The sequence below is a fragment of the Callospermophilus lateralis genome, chromosome 15 (assembly GCF_048772815.1).
Source record: "Callospermophilus lateralis isolate mCalLat2 chromosome 15, mCalLat2.hap1, whole genome shotgun sequence".
NCBI lineage: Eukaryota > Metazoa > Chordata > Mammalia > Rodentia > Sciuridae > Callospermophilus > Callospermophilus lateralis.
Window position 1 is genome coordinate 70,357,291 of NC_135319.1, and position 20,260 is coordinate 70,377,550.

At 32.0% G+C, this 20,260-nt stretch overlaps 1 protein-coding gene across 1 annotated transcript in view; it reads left to right on the forward strand.

Moving 5' to 3' along the window:
- Positions 1-18,926, forward strand: part of Slk (STE20 like kinase) — a 56,066-nt gene extending 37,140 nt beyond the window's left edge. The window contains exons 11-18 of the mRNA XM_076834404.1: positions 10-133; positions 1,656-1,835; positions 11,130-11,259; positions 12,374-12,498; positions 13,009-13,197; positions 13,745-13,870; positions 14,853-14,966; positions 18,400-18,926. Coding sequence (XP_076690519.1) covers positions 10-133; positions 1,656-1,835; positions 11,130-11,259; positions 12,374-12,498; positions 13,009-13,197; positions 13,745-13,870; positions 14,853-14,966; positions 18,400-18,546 — 1,135 coding nt within the window. The 3' untranslated portion in view covers positions 18,547-18,926. The remainder of the gene's footprint in view (positions 1-9; positions 134-1,655; positions 1,836-11,129; positions 11,260-12,373; positions 12,499-13,008; positions 13,198-13,744; positions 13,871-14,852; positions 14,967-18,399) is intronic.
- The last annotated feature ends 1,334 nt before the right edge of the window (positions 18,927-20,260 follow it).

The following is a 20,260-nucleotide window of genomic DNA, read 5'->3' on the forward strand; positions in this document are numbered from 1 at the left end:
TTGTCACAGACGTCAGGAACTTCGAGAGTTAAGATTTCTTCAGAAAGAAGAGCAAAGAGCCCAACAACAGCTCAATAGCAAGCTGCAGCAACAACGAGAACAAATATTCCGGCGCTTTGAGCAAGAAATGATGGTAAAGTCTTAGATTTTTGTGCCATTTTATTAATAAATTTAATGCTTTTAATAAAACCCACCAGCAGTTTTCAGAATTTGTTCTCTGATTATTAGATGTTCTTGGTCTTGTATGTATTTTTGGCTTTTATTGCTTTGGTATTCTGGATGCCTGTTTTAAAAAAATTATTTTTTTTGAAAGAATCCCAATCTTTTTACTGTGATGATTTTTTTCCCAGATAAAATCTGTCATGAAAACTTAGAATCATGAAACCAATAGATGGTTTATGAAGTTCTTAGATGTATCTACTGCCAGATAATTTTTCAGTGTTTCAATTCAACCTTTCAGTGTAGAATCCAAAATTTTAACCCTTCTAGAGCAGTTTCTTCAAAGCTGGCAGATGTTAGAACCTATGGGGACCCTTTTCAAACTTCACTTGTTTCACTGGCTCCCACAGTTAAGCTTCCATTTCCTTATTATTGCAGCTAAAGAAAACATTGTTGAATAGTCAAGGGTAATTGTTTTTTATTTGTATCCAGATTGGAAAAGAAATTATTATTTTTTTTAATATTTATTTTTTTTAGTTGTAGTTGAACACAATATCTTTATTTTATTTTTTTTTAAATGTGGTGCTGAGGATGGAACCCAGGGCCTCACATGTGCTAAGCAAGTGCTCTACCGCTGAGCCATAGTCCCAACCCCAGAAAAGGAATTATTAATGTGATACAAAATTTTGATAATTTTATATTGAATATATGGCTTAAGGTAGGTTAGAAAAAATCATTCGAAATAGTATTCAAGTTTTAAATATAGTCCTTTTTCTGTGTTGTAATTTTAAGTGGTAAGGATTGTTTAGTGTGAAGTGTGGCATTGTTGATTACTTGTATTAGATTGTAATACAAATTCCTAAGAAAATAATGAAGTTTTTTTTCCTCATTGAATACTGGTTATATTCTCTTTTCCAAAATGTTTTGTTTTCAAGTTTCTTTGAAAAAGAAAATGTCCTTTACAAATATTTTAACCAAACCTATAATTCAAAATTGCATTATTCCTCAAATATTACATGAGTCTTTTGTTGAGAGTAGATATATAATTCAAATTTTGTTTCAATAGAATAGAATGTTAAGAGTCATAATGAAGAAAAGTAAATCTAAAAATGACAAATGATGTTATAAAATGACTTCAAATGAACCCTTTGATTAACAAAAAAAAATTATTGAATAAATACTGATATTATTCTAGTTTACTTGAGTAATTCAAAGCAACTGGATATTCTTCTGGGTTCTCTAAAAATTTTAAAAACTGTGCTACCTCTGTAGTAGAAGTAAAAATATTTAACATGTTATAAATGTTATTCATTTTTTTGAAAAAATTTGTAAACTGTTTTAGTTCATTTGATTTGTTCATCATGACAAAAGTTATATCATATTGCTAAATTTAAATACTAGTTATGTGCTCTTAGTAAACATTTTCACTGTATTACTTACTAATGAGTTAATATGGGTGATAGAATTAAATGATCTTACAGTACATTGTTTTACAGGGTAAAAAGCGACAATATGACCAGGAAATTGAGAATCTAGAAAAGCAGCAGAAACAGACTATTGAACGACTAGAACAAGAACACACAAATCGCCTACGAGATGAAGCCAAACGCATTAAAGGAGAACAAGAAAAAGAGCTATCCAAATTTCAGAATATGCTGAAGAACCGAAAGAAGGAGGTAAGTGTAACTACTGTTTTTCATTTTTAAATCTATTTTTAAAGTGTAAATTTAATGCTGTCTAAGGAATTAGGAGTAATAAATGAGAGTCAAATAGTGCTGTCTTTCTTTAGGCCTGTCTTTGCAACAGTGATGCGGGATAGTAGTAGTAAAGTTAGATGTAATCCCTATTTTACTGCCAAGAAAACTAGAGTTAAAGAGGTTTTAGTGGCCTAATCAGGTTCACAGACTGACACTAAATGTCTGGCTAAACCTTGAACTGAGTGTTTAAATAAAATCTAGTCCTTGTTCTAATCTACCATTCCTCTTTTATTAATGCAACACTTAAGACCTTACTTATATAGGAATTTTTTTCCAAGAAAACTTATTTTGTTGTTATTTTCCCTGAAGCAACTATAATTCATTTTATTATTTATTAATTATTTGCATGTCATCTTTAATTCATACTTTAAGCACAGTTTTTTTTGATTAGCTTTATTAATTTTCTTAGTCATTGTCCCAAACAACTGAAAAACTTGAAATTTAAAAAATAATATCTAAGTTTATCAAATTGCAACATAGTTTAAAAAATCAAAACTGCAAAATATATGTAAAATCATTTGACTAGAATGAGTTTTTCCATCTTTCCTGAAATCTTTCCATATTGTTGTAGAATTTATTTGTAGTATTATTTATTATAAAAGAGTGTCATCAGTTTGTAAGAAGGATTTCCATATATTGTTGTGTCTGTCTGTCCTTAAATTAAAACCACAAGACCTTTGTGTCCTAAGTAATTTTCAGAGATAATTTTATGATTAATTCTGCATCTTCAGTAGGAGGAGGAGTTAACCTTTTCATGATTTAAAAGACCCCAGAGAAATAATTATAATGAATTCTATTAGGACCAGGAAAAAAAAAATATCTCAACATAACTAGTGAATGCTTTTTCTCTTTTTTTATACTTCTTAAATACTCACATTTATCAACTTTAATATTTAAATTATGAAGAAGTTCAAACAATGCTTCTAAATCTTAAGGATGTACTTAAAATGGGATAGAATTGAAGATTAATAAATATAGTGTGTGTATGATTTCTTTAGGTAAAGATGAAAAATGGTTTGTAGATGAAGCTACCATTTCTAAAAATTAATTTTATTAGTGTTTATTATATGTTTTATATAGAACTGCTGTATATTTCATGATGAGGGTATTTGCAATTTTTCTTGAAACCATGGGTAGTTTGATTAAGAGGCTATTCTTTGTATCAGATTAAAAATATTTTATGGGTAAATATATAACTTAATCCTAAATAAATAAGCCTTTAGTTATTGTTTTGAGGTAGAACTTTAGCTGGTGAACATATTTGAGATCATGATTGCATATTTTAAATAACTATATTATGTATTTTTCCCTTATTGCTAAACTTCTTGCATTTGGGGCGTCTCTTCCTTTTATTGGTGATTTGGTTTCATGAGGGATTACTGATGGGAAATTTTAAGTGCACTATTACATCAAAATCAGTCTCTTTCTTGGACCATCAATGGCATGTGGTGATTTGGAATCTGGTTTCTTTGGTGCTTCTACTTATAAATTTATGATTGCTTTCCATATTAGATTACAGATCTGTATTGGTAGATGGAATTCATATCTAGGATTTTGAAATGTTTTAAAGAAGGAACTCTAAAATATACTTCATTTTATAATATATTAATAAATAGACTAATTACTATTAGTATAGTAATTATAAAAGTATTACTATACTATTAATATATTAATAAGTATATTTGATATTATTAATATATGATAAACTATAATAAATCATAGTTTATTAAACTTATTTTAGAGTACTCATGTTACTGATTTTAAAGTTGACAAGCTTAATAAATTGTCAGCAAAGGAGAATGTTGTTCTAATTCCACAAAGTCATCAGTTATGTTCATTTAATCTCACCACGTATAAAATGGTGTATTTTATGGAAAAAACATTATCCATTTATTTCTCCTTTGTATACTATAAAATTTGCTTTTTCTTTTCTTTTTTTCAGTGTCATTATGTGGATTTCATTTAGAGTTATTTCTTTGGTATTATGAAGCCAGTTATAAAAATTTGCACTTTTATAAATGGCATTAACTTTTCTTATGTCCAGTATTTCAAACAATGTCAGTAGAAAACATTTGCAATTTTATGATCTTTCAAGGTCAGTTGAGCTTATCACCTTTACTTCAGCATTAGTGTTCTGAGTAATTCTTCACTGATTGTCTTTGGGTCTTTTTAAGAGAGAAAATGATATATAGGGATAATTAAGCAACTGATTAATCTTTGTATGGTACAGTGTACCTTTCTGCACTGAGATCAAGCATGTTCTATCCTTTTATTCTTTTTCACCAAACTAACACTTATGCTAATGCATGTTGAAAGAAACTTTCTAACAACTTGAATATTTGACCTATAGCTTATCTGCTCACATAAATGCTTGCTGTGGAGAAAGCATTATATCTCCACCTCCTGCATGCTTATACACTGTAGGTTATAAATGAAGTGGAGAAAGCACCCAAAGAGCTGAGAAAAGAGCTCATGAAACGCAGGAAAGAGGAGCTTGCACAAAGCCAGCATGCTCAGGTAACAGCAGCAGCTTAATGCTACTAAAAACAGAAAGCAGCATTTTCTCAGTTCAGTAAACTGTGATTGAAAGGGAAGACTTCAACTGTAATCATTGAGTCGCACTTCTTCGCATCCATAGATTCCCAGCTTCTTTTCATAGTGCTAAGTTCACACTATTGGTGACATTTAAATTGCTGATATGATCAAGTGGAATGTTTAGAAAGTTGACTTAAGATGAAAGAAACAAATATATGCAAAATTCACTGTTATCCAAATTTTAATTATGATGGAATCTTAAATTTTATGTAGTAATGCCTATGTTTGATACAGACTTTTAGAACAGAAAAATAGAGGGTGAGTATATAAGCATTGTGCTTAAAGATTGCCATTATTTATGGAAATAAAAGGCCATTATTTCTATAAAGCTCAAAATTAGAAGAAAAATGGAAATTGGTAATGTTAAATGGTAGATCAAACATTTATTACTTCTAAGCTTGACCACATAAACAATTTTAAAATCAGATTTTAAATATTAAGTATATTGTTTATCTCTTTGATTCAAATTTGAGAAATAGACAATTTTTACCTATATGGAGTTAAATAAACTTGATTCTAGGTTATGATAAGGCTTTATCTTAACATGTGGACATTATTTACAAAACTAGATATATTATTTTTTTTTCTATTTTGTAATATGGGGATTGAACTCATGCAAAGTAAGCATTTCACTTTTGAGCCACATCTCCAGCCCAATAAATTAGTATTTTTAACAGAATTTTCCACTGCATGTAGCTTTACAAAGTTCTTATACTAAGAATCTTTAAATTCATATTAAGCCTGAAGGGAAAGAGAAATAAATTCAATTTTAAGTTTGCATATGTCAGTTAAACAAAGAAGAGATATGGATTCATATTAATTGTTGCTTTGACTTATCCATTTAATATGGTTTTATGTGATTCAAAAAGTGACTCACAAATTTTTAGATTTTATAGACCCCATAAAAAGAAACAGAATCAACAAAAACTAGTGGAGGCAGTGACATGGATTTCCATTAATGTTTTTTGTGCCAAGTAAAGATATTTTAAATTTGCCATTTACTTGTTGCTATCATTTCAGAGGAGAGAATATTATAATGTTAAGAAAAATAGGGAAAATAAAATCTTAGAATTAAGATTTTAGTACCGCTAACTTACTTGAGTAGAATTAGTTTGCCCTTTTTTTTTGCTTGCTATGAGGCAGTGAAAGATTTCATCTTGGCCTGGTGTAAGGATTACTAGTTTAACGTAATGCTTAGCCATTTACTATGTACGAAGCACTATTCTAAATTTTAAATATTTGAATTCAATCTCAGAATAAACATTACTCCCATTTTAGAGGTAAGGTAACCAAACATAGAAAGGTTGAGTGACTCTCAGGATCACACATCTGATTACTGGTTGAGCCAATATTTTTCATCCAGAAAAGGGGGGACTTATATGCATATTTCATATATTGAATCTCTGTACAACATACCATATTACCTCTGATTTAAGCTACTCACTCTCACTCTGTGCTTTATCTAAACTCTCATCTACTTGGTCCAGTGGTTATTAGCCATTTCTTGTGAATAAAGTAAAGATGAATTCCTTGATGGCCACATACCTACTTTTGCTTAATTTGAATTTCAAACCATATAATAAATAACAATATAGCTTGCCTTATAACATAATGTAAACTATTTAAATTCTACTTTCATTTAAATTCTAAAAGGTAATATATTAAACTGTAGAGTTGAAACTGAGAATTTAGTGTAGAATGAATTAGGTGATTCTTTGCTTTAATAAGTCTTCGTGGTGATTTTTTATTGAATTTTGTGGGCTTCTTATATTTTCCAACTAAAGCTGAAAATAATAGTAAATTCTTTCTGTAAACTTAATGAAGTGTTTAAAATCTAACAGGTTTCAAAAGTATTTATTCCTTTGACAAAGTTTCTAAAACTTGATAACTCTACAGTCTATTTTAAACTTTTTTTTTTTTTAAGAATTAAGAAATATTAGCTATATCCTTATGGAGCTAGAACATATTTAATCACCTAGTCCAGTGGTTTTCAGTCTGTTCTCCCAAGAGCTCTTCTAAAGTCAAGGAATGTTAGGTCTGTGGGTCCCTGATTCTACCTCAACTAAAGTAGCACCACTTTTTAAATCTGTTTATAAATAGATTTTTTTGGATGAGTTTTTGAAAAGGGAATACTAGTGGTTTAAAAAAACAATGGCAACACACTAGAGTCTGGAAACCACTGACTGGTCTATTTCAAAAACTTTATTCAAGGCATGAGAAAGAGGCCCCTCTGTCAATTGAGTTGATCTAGGCTCCGAGAAATTAACATTTGTGTAATTACTCATTCCATTTATGAAAGTCATTCAGATATATTCTCATCTGGGAGGTGCATTGTATTCTGATCCACAGGGTGTTGCTCAGGTCATGATTCAGTCTTTTCAGTTGTCCTCTTGTGCAGTCTTCAACGCCCAAATGCAGGACGTAAGTCCCGCGTGCTTGTGGGAGGATGCCTTCTCCTGTTTTACCCACTCTTTCTTTGACTCACATGTGCCTTTTCATTGTTGACTTCATTTGCTAAAATCTAGAAGACTGATAGATGATAATGTCAGTATTGACAATAATAGCCTGACATGAACTTTATTCTTCAGAGAGTTTTCACATCTGATTATCACTGCCACCATCCTAAAATGGGATGGAATGTATCTATTATACAGATGAAGAAATTGAGTCACAGAAGACTAAATGATCGGCCTAAAGTCACATAAGAAATTAATGGAAGAGCTGGAACTAGAACACTTCTAATACAGTGTTCTTTTTTTTCTATCTATTCCACCACAAATTTTAATTTGAAATCTTCATCTTTTTAAAGAAGTAAAATATCTTTGCAATAGTATTTTATAAGCTTTGCACATGTGAGAAATTGAATGCTGTGATCAGATTTTTATCTTTGTGTGAAGTGACCTTTTGATTGCATATGTTTATGGAGATGTTTTAATTATGGATATGGTCAGAAAAGCCATAGTAAAAGTAGTGATTTTAGATTTAACTCTAGTTTTCATTTGTTCAAATTCTTAATAATGAATAGTGAGTTGCTATTCTTTATAGTTGTAAATTAAGTCTGGAATTTTAGGCTGTATTCTTTCTCACAGTTTCCATAGGGAAGACTAGTTCATTTAAAATTTTAATTTTTGTTTGTGGTTTGATATATACAACTGGAGTAGAGAGAATACAGCTTGATTTCAACCCTTCCTTTTCCACCCTCTCAAAATTAGACTTTCTTTTTTAAATTACTGGTAGATGTTCAAGTCTTATTATCATCTTCTAAAAGAGTAAGCAAAATATTTTTTTAACGAGGGAAAAATTATGAATTACGATCACTTTTCTGATCATTACCATTTTTGAGCAAATATGAGTTAAAATGATCAAATAGTCCGGTATATCATATTTCTTTCTTATAGTTTTCTAGAACCTAAAGTTGTAGTTTTAATGCTTATAGTTATTTAATTAATTATAAAACTCCCTAATAGAATTTAACGTATACTTTTAAAGGACACTCATTTTATAATTTATGTACCCATTTTAAAAAATGACTTTTGGTCTTAATAGTTTTGAGTTATTTTGTTGTCTTTTATTTGTTATTTCTAGTGATTTAAACATCTTTTTTTTAAAGGTAATTTGTGCAGTATTTTTGAAATGTTTAATTTCTCTTAGAAGTTCTTAAGAGTAATTTCTAATTGTAAATTCCATTGTGAATGTATTGTACTTGGACTTTGATGTTAGAAAATTTAATGAATGTATTATAATGTAGAATTTCATTTTTTGAGGTGATGAAATATATTAATTTGTGTATGAAGGACATTGTCAAATAATTTTTAGCTTTAACATAAAAAATTATTTGTGCACTATACCTGACTACATCATTGTTCAGATCCTGCTTGCTTATTCAACTCTGAGGCACCTGGGTTCTTTGCTAACTCTGATTGTTAGAAACTGCATCTGTTTATTGGATTTGTAACTGCCTACCTTCATTTTTATTTGGCGATCCTTATTTTACCTTCTGGAGCACCTGAAGGTAAAAATTCTGCCTGCTTCTATGAAACTGTCTTTACCCTTTATGTTTTAGCTGCTTTAGGGTACACTTCTGTAGTACTGTTATTCATTGTAGGGCATGGCTTCTGGACTCTTTATCTCCAGCTTTGAGTTTTCTGTGGTTTAATTTTGAACTTTTGAAAGTATGATACTAAGGGAAGGAACTGACAATCCAAGACTAGGGGTAGTTGGGATCAGTAGAGTAGAAGCTCCTTGAAGGCAAAACTGTCTTTTATTAATTTTAATAAGTCTATAACTAGTGCAATGTCCAGCGTTTACAGAATGCTGAATGAAGGTTTTCTTTGGACCTGACCTCTTTGTGTAATCTATACTTATAAATGTATTATAGTAATATGTCCCAAAATTGCATAGATAAGAAATTGCACATTTACTGACTCCATTCTATACCTTTGCATTTGACTTCAAGTCTTCATATGTATATACTAGTTAAGTTAGACCATTGATTCTATCCATATAGGTATTTTTTCTTTTTCTAATTTGTTCTAATTAGTTATACATGATAGCAGAATGCATTTTGATTCATTGTACACAAATGGAGCACAACTTTTCACTTCTCTGGTTGTACACGATGTAGAGTCCCACCATATGTGCAGCCAACATGTGCATAGGGTGATAATGTCCATCTCATTCTATCATCTTTCCTCATGCAGGCATCTTTTAAAAATCCTTTTTGCAAACCAACACTAAAAATGTTAAACAAAAGAAACCCTTTAATATATCTGCAGGTTATAAGTTTATTAAACAAGTTGCATATAGAAATTCTGTAATTGAAGTTAGAGAAACAGTTTTTATTACAAATATTTATTGTAGGGGAAAAAAATCTTTTTTTTTTTTTTTTTTTTTTTGGTACCAGAGATTAAATTCAGAGGTGCTTTACCACTGAGCCACATCCCCAGCCTAGTTTTAGTTTTTATTTTGAGACAGGGAACAGGGTCTTGATAAATTGCTTAGGGCCTCACTAAGTGGCAGAGGCCAGCTTTGAACTTGTGATCCTCCTGCTTAGCCTCTGAGCTGCTGAGATTATAGGTATGTGCCATCATGCCTGGCTAGAAAATAAGAATCTTGAACTCTCTTTGTGGTAATTGTGTGAAAGATAAGCATGGAGATTTTGCATCTGTTTAATAAAACTAAAACTCCATATTCTAGATTTTACCTTTGCAGCAGCATACCATTAGTTCTACCTGGTTGTATATAACCATTTTAGCCCTTTACCTTCTATGTATTAGCTGCTTCAGGGCACACTTCTTTAGTTCTATTGAATTTAAGTATTCATTGAAAAATTTTGCCTATGATAAAATTGTATAGGTAACTGTAGATAAGCAGATAATTGTATTTTAAAAAGGCAACCCATTAGTCTTTTTTTCTGCTACTGTATATTTGTATTCATGCTAAAATACAAATGATGCTGAAACAGCAACACTTATGACTTAAATTACTTTGAAGAAACAGCCTGAACTGATCACTTCCAGAGACATTATTGTAAGGCAAATATTTTGAAGAACTTGCTAGACTACTATGTGCACTCAGGACCAGGTTAGTAGTGATTCAGACCTTGTCAGACTGTCCAAAACCCAACAAATGGTTCCAAAATAGATTTTGGGGTTTGATCTTCTCTTAGATATACAGGAGGGGGGATTATGGTAAAGTGCTGCTTCAACCCTAAATCCACAGTTAAATTGATCAGCATATCCCTTGAGTTAATCACCAATTGCTATCATTGCCAAGCCAGGGATAGAGATCCAAATTTACTTTTTTTAAAGCATAAATTTGGCATGTCATATGTACTCAGCAAATACTTGTTGAATGAATTAGTAAACCCCAAACATGTTGGTAGAATCTTGTGATTATAAGAATTTTATTTATATATTTATATGTAACTCTCTTTTCTAATCCTAGTTTATATTTCTTTAGTCATACATTCTATTAAGTCTTGAAACTATTGTTCTTCTTTTGTAATAGGCTATAGAAAACAGAAACTATTTCTTTGTTGTGCAGGCTTAGTATTTTTCACTTACTCTATTTCTTAGAAAAATAAAGTTTAAAATTCTGACATTTGTTTTACTTTTCAGCTCTTTCATTGCCTTTCTTCCTAAAAGACATTTCTTATATATTTTTGTTCTTGTCACTCCACATTAGAGGGAATAGTCAGTTTTAGTAGCTGTAAACTTATTGTTTTCCAAAAGCTGCTAGTGTAATAGGGCATTTTAATTATGAATTTGTGTCATTCTTAATAGTGAATTTAGAATATTATGCATTCTAATTTTTTTTTTCAAAGTTGAATTGGATGACTAATACATGTATACTACATATGCACTATATAATTTGGGTGATTTTAAAATCTGGCTAACTTTGTAAACTTGGTTTAGAGATCTTGTTAACTGCTGGGGAAGTTAATAAGATTAACAGTGGTAGAGTGCTCACCTAGGATGCTCAAGATCTTGGATTCTATTCTCAGCACCTCCGAAAGATAAAAAGGAATCTTGTTAATTACTAATATATACAGTCATATAAATAAATGGATATTTAGTTCTGTAGACACTTATTAACTGACGGTTAACTGTCTGATAGGAACAAGAATTTGTTCAGAAGCAACAACAAGAATTAGATGGCTCTTTGAAAAAGATCATCCAACAGCAGAAGGCAGAGTTGGCTAATATCGAGAGAGAGTGCCTGAATAACAAACAGCAGCTCATGAGAGGTATATGAAGTTTTACAGCAAGTGTGTATACATAAAATGGTATCTCAGAAACATTGTCGAGGTATACCTTGGAAATATTTAAATGTTTTCCTTTGCTAGGGCAATAAAGGGAAAGTTAAAGAAAACTATCTTTCTTTAGTAAATGAGAAAAAAAGTCTTTTAAAATTAAGAAATACTATAAGATATAGACTTCCTTTATGAAAGTAGAAGTGACTATAAACACTTAAAACAAGGCTGGCTCAGGGCATGGTGGTATACACCTGTAACCTCCAGCTGCTCCAGAACTCAGGCCAGCCTTGGAAACTTGGGGAGACCCTGTCTCAAAATTGAATTTTAAAAAAGGACTAGGTTATGTAACTGAGTGGTAAAGCACCCTCAGGTTCAATCCTCAGTACCTCAGGATAAAAAAGAGACAGCATAAAATAATTTAGGGGCTGATGCTCAGTGTGTAAAAGCTCATGCTTAGCATGTGATAGGACCTGAGTTCCATTCCTGGCACCACACACACAAAAAAACCCAAAACAAGTCAAAAACAAACAAAAAAAAAATGGAAAAAAATGTTTTTCTGTACAGATAATGCTACAAATATATCTCAATAATTTTGAGTATTATGCTTTGTAATTGTTGGTACAGTCAGTAGTTATGTAATAGAATGGAATTTTAAGAACTTATTTTCCCTAACAAGTTACCTTAGATTTTCTTTTCTTTCTTTTTAGAGAAATTTTGGTTCTTATTCATTCATTTTATTTATTTATTTAAATATTTATTTTTTAGTTGTAGTTGGACACAGTACCTTTATTTTATTTGTATGTGGTGTTGAGGATTGAACCCAAGACCCCACACATGCTAGGCAAGCTCTCTACCACTGAGCCAAAACCCCAGCCCCAAGAATTTGTTTTTTTATAGTGGAATATTCTCAGTTTATAGGATATTAAAACAGAATTAAGAATGATAATGGATATTCACATTGATAATATTTTATTTATAGCTCATAGTATCCATTTGTGTATATAAGTTAGTATATAGATAAAACTTTTATGTAAATATTAAAATGAAGATCAAAGTATATTAGTAAAAAGAGCAAAGTGACTTTTTGAAAATTATTTTCTTCTAGCTCGAGAAGCTGCAATTTGGGAGCTTGAAGAACGGCACTTACAAGAAAAACACCAGCTGCTCAAACAGCAACTTAAAGATCAGTATTTCATGCAAAGACATCAGCTACTGAAGCGCCATGAAAAGGTTAATGAAAGGAGAATTCCTTAATTTTTTTTTTTAATTTTTTGGTTCTTTTTAAAGTTTATGAAGCTATTTCATTTTGAAGCTTCTATTTCTTAAAGAATGCATTTCTATTTCTTTTTCTCTTATTCTGATTTATTTAATGAAGTTTGAAGTAATTATATCTTGGTTATTATTATAAATACTAGGATGATAATTAATTACAATGTCTAATGACCTCTATGTTGTAATCTACATTTTGTATCTCAGAAGTAGATATTTTGGTTCCTGTTGTGGTTCAAGTAAAAAATGTAGGTTCCCTGTACTTAGTAAAAGAATTTCAGTATAAGACTCTCTTACCACTAATAACTTTACTTTTCTTACAAGTTATTTTTTGCCCAATATCTTGCTGGTCACAGTACAATAAGGGAGATAGTATATATGGGAAAAACAAGTGAAATCTTTGAACATATGTGTGGGAACTGTGTATTAAATAATATTTACATTACTGGATTCTGTTTAAAACATTTTTAGGAAACAGAACAAATGCAGCGTTACAATCAACGACTTATTGAGGAATTGAAAAACAGACAGACTCAAGAAAGAGCGAGGCTGCCCAAGATTCAACGTAGTGAAGCCAAGACTCGAATGGCCATGTTTAAAAAGAGTTTGAGAATTAACTCAACAGCCACACCAGACCAGGACCGAGACAAAATTAAACAGGTAAATTAAGCAAATTATTCTCTTCATTTTTAGGTTTTGAAAATATGAGTGCCCTTTAGAAATGCTACATAATTGGTTGTAAACATTTAGTCCTACCTTGGAATTGTCAGTATTCACTTTAAGACCTTGAACTAGGCGCATGATATGTACTAACTTAGTTGTTCCAGGTTGGTGACCCTAGAGGGCAAAGCCTTCCTCTTCCCATGCTGCACAACAGAGCTTGGGTCCTGGGAATGGGATGACATGAACAACTTTTTAAGTCAAAACATGTCTTCACTATAATACTTGCAATCACAAATCTCACACAAATTAAATGAGTTCATTAAGCAGTTAGGATCAAGATTTTTAATCAGAAGTTGTTCTATTTCTAGAATATGCTCCTACCCAGGTCATCATGTAGACTCCAATTCTGAGTCATAGCATATTATTTCTTGCATCTTTAGTTTATTGTATTCTAAGTTTTGTTAAATTTCTTAATTACACCTTTAAAATGTGTAGAAATTATATTGATTGTTAATTGTAATTTATCTTTGGTTTTTCTTTGTAGTTTGCTGCACAAGAAGAAAAGAGGCAGAAAAATGAGAGAATGGCTCAACATCAAAAACATGAAAATCAAATGCGGGATCTTCAGTTGCAGTGTGAAGCCAATGTCCGAGAATTGCACCAACTGCAGGTTATTTATTGATTGATTGATTGATTGATTGCAGTACTGGGAATTGAACCCAGGGCTTGGCACATGCTAGGTGAATGCTTTGCCACTAAGCTACATTCCTAGCCCCCAACTGCAGTTTAGAGGCAGAAGCATGACAACAGAACTAGGCAGCTCAAGTGGATGGTACAGAGAAAATAATAGCTAACAAAAGTAAACCGCATGTTATTTCTAAAAATGCTGGGATTGAAAGGTTGTCTTTCCTGCGAAGACCCAAATGAGGATCAATTTAGTATCATAGGTATTTGTTTATATTTTATATAACATGATTAATGTGATCATGAAGCTAAATTATAGCCTAAGAAGTGGAATCTTTCAGAAACAATTTTGAGTATGATTTTTAGTATATTTTGCAAGATGATGTGAATCTTTCAAAATGATGAAGGTAATTTTTTTGTTAGATTCTGAACTTAAAATTCATTTTCCTTTTAAAATTGATTTTTCTCTAATTTTTTTGGGGGGGAAAAAGGTAAATTAAATATATGGGAATTTTCTTCCTAAGATATGCAAAGGTTTCTTTATAGAGAGGGCTGTTTTTGGACCTCGCCCGAAGTGTGCAGCCCTGCTAATATGTAATCTAAAATGTTTAAAGTTTCATAGTAGTATCAATCTTGTGGATTACTCTACATTTGCTTATAATATACTGGAATAGAATACATCCTAATTCCACTTCCTGGTACCAGCTGGTGAAAAGGAAAAAAAGCAAAGACCCAAACTAATTCTTTCTGTTTAAGTTCTTTTTAGATAGTATGTGAACCAATCTAATTTCTGAACTTATAAAAGTATGTCTACTTATTTCATAGTTTTTGGCTATTGGTTTTTAGAGGAAAATTTGTACTTCAGTAATAGGTTGATGATGAATAATTTATTATTTTGGGAGACAATGGTATTTGTGTAAAATTACTTGGTTGATCTAACATTTTTTAAATCCAAACTTTATTTTCAGAATGAAAAATGTCACCTGTTGGTTGAGCATGAGACCCAGAAACTCAAGGAGTTAGATGAAGAACATAGCCAAGAATTAAAGGAATGGAGAGAGAAATTGAGACCTAGGAAAAAGGTGACTTTAAAAGCTTTACTTAAAATGTTATGTTTTTACTCATCCATTACCCAGCTATTGGCTCTTTGCCTCCTGTGTGTCAGGAACAGTGTCAGGGACAGGAGATGGAGATGAAAAGACAAAGTCCTTATCCCTAAAAAACTTCAGTGACAGTCAATTTTAAATTGGTGGGAATCATTGTCTGAAGGAGATAAGTACAGGGTACAAGGGAAGGGAGCAGAATGCACAAGCAAAGGAAGAGGAATGCTTAAATTTTCCTGGAGACTTCAGGGAAAGCTGTAGAGAGAGGAAGTATCTTATAAGACAAGTGAGTCTTAAAGGGTGAGTAAGAGCTTGCAGGGTGGATAGGCAGATTGGAGTTGAATGGGACAGTTTAAGTAGAAAAAAGAGAATGAATAAAAATTATATATTCAGAGAATTGCAAGTAGTTCCCTATCATTGGAGGATGCGGGGGCCGGGGATTCTTGTGTGGGGGCATTAGGGAGGGAGAAAGAAAGAAAATGATGACACTGAGTCTGGACAGGTTCAGATTGACTGAGCCCTTGTGAGCTGTGTAAATTTAAAATCTAGGAAAATAAGAATGGCTTCCCTTCTTCCTCCCTCTTTTCCTCCCTCCATTTTTCTTGTTTGTAATCTATGTCCTTGGTCTCATTGGCTAACTATTTCAACTCTGTTTGGTTACCTTGCTGTGAGCCTTTCTCTTTATTAACCTTCAAACTTGAACTTATTTTCTCATGCCCTTCCAGCTTGCTGTATGTCAGCCAGTCCTTTGTTCCATTCTTCTGATCAGTCAGTCAAGGAAATGTATATTTAGCCCCTACTATGTGCCCAAGGTTTACAGAATCAGTTAAGAGTATAGTTTTTTTTTTTTTAATATTTATTTTTTAGAAGTAGTTGGACATAATACCTTTATTTATTTATTTTTATGTGATGCTGAGGATCGAACCCAGGGCCTTGCATGTGCCTGACGAGCACTCTACCGCTGAGCCACAATCCCAGCCCCAGAGTATAGTTTTTAAGTTTTATTTATTTTTAAGTTTTTTGAAAAAGTAATAACATTCAACTGGTTCAGATCTCTAAGGGGATAGAAGAGCAAATAGTAATAAATACTTTGTCTCCAGTTTCACTTTTAATTCCTTACAGTCTGGCTTCTGCCTCACAGGCCTTGTTGACAGGGTCACGAGTGAGTTGCTAATTAAATTCCCTAACTGTATTTGTTGTCATCAAAAATGTTATTTTAAAAAATTTTCTTCTCACCCTGCCTTTGTGACAATTCTATTTTTTGCTTTTCTTTGTTACCTTTTATTTGTCTTCCAATCTCCTAAAACATAGATATGTCTGAGTTTTACCATTTCTGTTCTTTCCCTGGATGATATTGTATGTCATGGTCTTAGCTGTTGCATATTTAAGGACAATTACAAAACTAAAATAGTAGAATTGGGCAGGATGAACTCTTAAAATCATACATGTACGTGTTCAAATCTCAGTGCTGACACTGAAAAATTTTATCATTTAAAATTTCTAGGTCCAGTTTTCCTTATGTGAAAAATAAGGGTGATACTATCCACCTAATTAAGGTTATTAAGAAAGCTAAAAGAAGTAATATGTTGTTGTTTATTGATTTTATAATCAGTTTGAGCATCATGCTGCCATTTTCTATCTGGATGTTTTGTTTCTCCTCACTTTATTCAGGCCTCTGTTCAAGTATCATCAGTGAGTCCTATTTTTGATCACTATATCCCTTCTTTATTTTTCTTTATAACATTCATCTTAAATTTGTCTGTTGTGTCTTCTAGGAGAATATAAGCTCCTTAAAAGCTGTGACATCATCTCTTCATTCACTAATACATACTGAGCTACTAGAATAGAGTAGTTCCTGGCATGTTGTAAATGATCAGTACATACCTAGCAAAATGGGCTAAAGAATGTAGTCAGCAGACAAGTATAGTCAGCAGATATCAAACCAAACTTTGCATGCTTTTTCCTCCTTCACATGTCTTACCTTTCCCTCCTCCCTTCAACTCCAGCCATTCTTCCTACATTCCCTACATTCCTTCCTCTTGACATTCAAGCTAGAAACCTAAACTAATTTCATTTCTGTAATACTCCACATTCATTCAGATGCCAGTTAATTTTGACTGTTTTTATAATATTTCTCCTTCTCTTTCCCACTGCTTATGGAAATTGTTTAGTAGTATCCTCATGGGCCCTCTGCCCTCTAGTTCCCTTTCCTTTCTTCCTACTAGCATGCTGTCATCAGAGTGTGTATCCTCAAGAACAACTCCAAAACTGTCATAGTGGTGCTGATTAATCATTAGTTCCATCATAGTATAATATAAATGCCTCATTTTTACTTTGAAGCCTTCATAGTGTCACACTTGGACCTTTCTAGTTTTTGTCCCATTAGCCATTTTGTTCCCCATACATGCTCCAGCATGGGTAGAATCACCATTCCTCACACCAGTGCCATAGTTTCCTGACTTTGTGCCATTGTTTTAGCTTCCCCTGTTTGGCATGCCTTCCTGGTCCTGCCTATCAGCTTGTAACCATTCCTTCATGACTAAGCTTGTTTTTTACCTCTTCTGAGAAACCTCCTTGAATCCTTTCATATTTTTCCTGTACTTTTTTTGGCCTGAACACAGCACTTTTCTCTAAATCACTTGTCGGTAGTCACTGATACCTGTCTTAGTCCATCAGGTCACTATAACAAAATATCACAAACTGGGAAGTCCAAGGTCAGGATGCCAGCAGAGTCAGGTTTTGGTGAGGGACCTCTTCTGGGTTGCAGAGTGCTGCTTCTCATTGTATCCTCTAAACTCTCTTCAGCCCCTTGTAAGCTCCACCCTTATGACATAATCACCTCCCAAAGTCCTAAACTCCTAATAAACATCACATGTGGTATTAAGTTACAATGAATTCAGACATTATCAAATACTTATTGTTTATGCTTTATTATGGGGATGTAAAGATAAGTCTGATTTAGATATTACCTTTAAACAGTTTATAATCCAATGTGAAAGGAAAACATTCACATCAATACCACAAAAAGTAGGGAGTGGTAAGTGCATATGAGAGAGACAGATAATAATTAATAATAGGTGTCATCTATTAGAGTGTTCAGTATGTGTTAAGTACATCATTATCACATTTAATCTTCATATACAGTAGGGTAGGTGGTATTGTATAGCAAAGGAATTAAATGATTCAGTAATTTTGAGAAGTTAAGCCATTAATCGAAGTTTCCATTCATGTGATTGAGTCTTGAACATGGGGCTGTGCTGAGCTTATGATTTTATAATTATTGAACAGTCATGTTTTCCTTAGTATGCAGAGAAAGTGTTTTGGAGAAGCAGTTTTATCTTGGCTGTCAGAATAAATTCTATAAACAATATGGTACACCAACACATAATTTCTTTGTTCCTTCCTTTTTAAGACACTGGAAGAAGAGTTTGCCAGGAAACTGCAGGAGCAGGAAGTATTCTTTAAAATGACTGGGGAGTCGGAATGCCTTAACCCATCAACACAGAGCCGGATTTCCAAGTTCTATCCTATTCCTAGCTTGCATTCCACTGGATCATAACAATGGGAAGCATTCTGCGGTTGGGTTTAACTTTTTAAATATGTCATTTTTTTTTCCTTTTCATCTTCTGTCACATTCTGTATATCAAATATAGCTCATGAAGACAATCACCTGCCTCACCTCCTAGGTGGTTTATGTTGTTGTTGTTTGTTTGCTTTTTTAAAGCAAAGATGAAGGGAAAACGAACTAAGACAGATGCTAGGCCATGTTGGCAAAGTAGCATCTTGCAGTAATTCCCTAAGGTGATTTTGTATATCCCTTAAATATTGTATTCTTTAGACACTGTTACTGAAAAACTGTTAAGAGAAATAATGTTTAAAGTTATTAAAAAGAAAAAACCTGTAACATCACTAAGTATTAATAAATATCTTTTTACCTGACCTAACTTCTCAGTGATGCCTATATTCTAGAGTTGGAACTCTACTATAGAGAGTTAGAATAATTTTCTTTTGGTGAATCAGCTCTCATGAAAAAGCTACAAGTTGATCAAAATATGCTGTTGACTTAGTAAATAAATACATTTTATCATCAAACATGAACAAACTTAAAAAAATTTCTTCCAATAAAATTTGCCTATTTAGGTGGGAACTATTAATCAAGGTGCTAGTTTTATTAAAATAGTGCCTAAAACACTAAATTTCAATCACCTAAAAAATCTTTTTGATCAACAGGGACAAAACACCCTTAGCATTGAACGTTATCATTTAAAAATCTTGCTCATATTACCATTTAATAGAAAATTTTATCCTGAAATATATGTTGTACAAAGTATAGAAAGATTAAAAAAGGTAGCTGTTAAATGTACAAATTGGAAATATAAAACTGCATTGAAATACAGATTTAATTGTCCTAGTTTATTTCCAAAAATAAAACATGAGCTGGTTAATGCTCTACATCTTAGCAAATTCTGTTCATTTAAAACTCTGAGAGGCCTGTATGCTCTGGGTTGTATTTATAAATATATTTTCTGAAATTAATTTTAAAAGTATTTGTTCAGAGTAATTTTTTAAAAAAGGATTTGTGTTAAATATTTAGGCACACATCAGAAATTACTTTTTGTTGTTTTGAAATGAGGTTACTTACATTTTGGTTTTATTTTGTTCCATGTTTAAATTATTTACTTTGAGTGGGGAAAGCCCCTCTATCATGTGGTTGCTGATATGTGTAGTTATTGATGAAATGTACAGTCTTGGTCCCTTTTGAAGCCTAGAATTTCTACCATGTGTCAGGTCAAACAGTATTATGAATTGTCCTCTGGTGTGTGAGATAGCACATTTATAAATGATGCTCTCTGCCTGCCATTTGCAGCCTATTCTCTTTTAAGAGTGCTAGGTACCAAATTGTAAACATTTCACTTTTTAGTTAGATACTTTTGAGGCTGGTGAAACATTTAAATGTAACATTTGGGAACACTGATTCATATTAAGAAAATGTAAAATGTCTGTAGCACTTTCTTGCAGTTAATTTGAAAACTTTGGATGCTGAACTTTATTTTGTCAGTGGTTTAGGTGATTTAAAAATGCATGTGGAATTTTAATTTTGTAACTGTTTTGAAAGACATAATTTACTTGGACAAACTATAGGTAGCCTTAACTTCTGGCCAAGTTTGTTTTTTTATATAAATATAAATATATGTATACACACACGTATATATTATGTATGGTTGTAAATTCATACGCTTATCATATGAATGTGTTACTGTATACAAAACTTT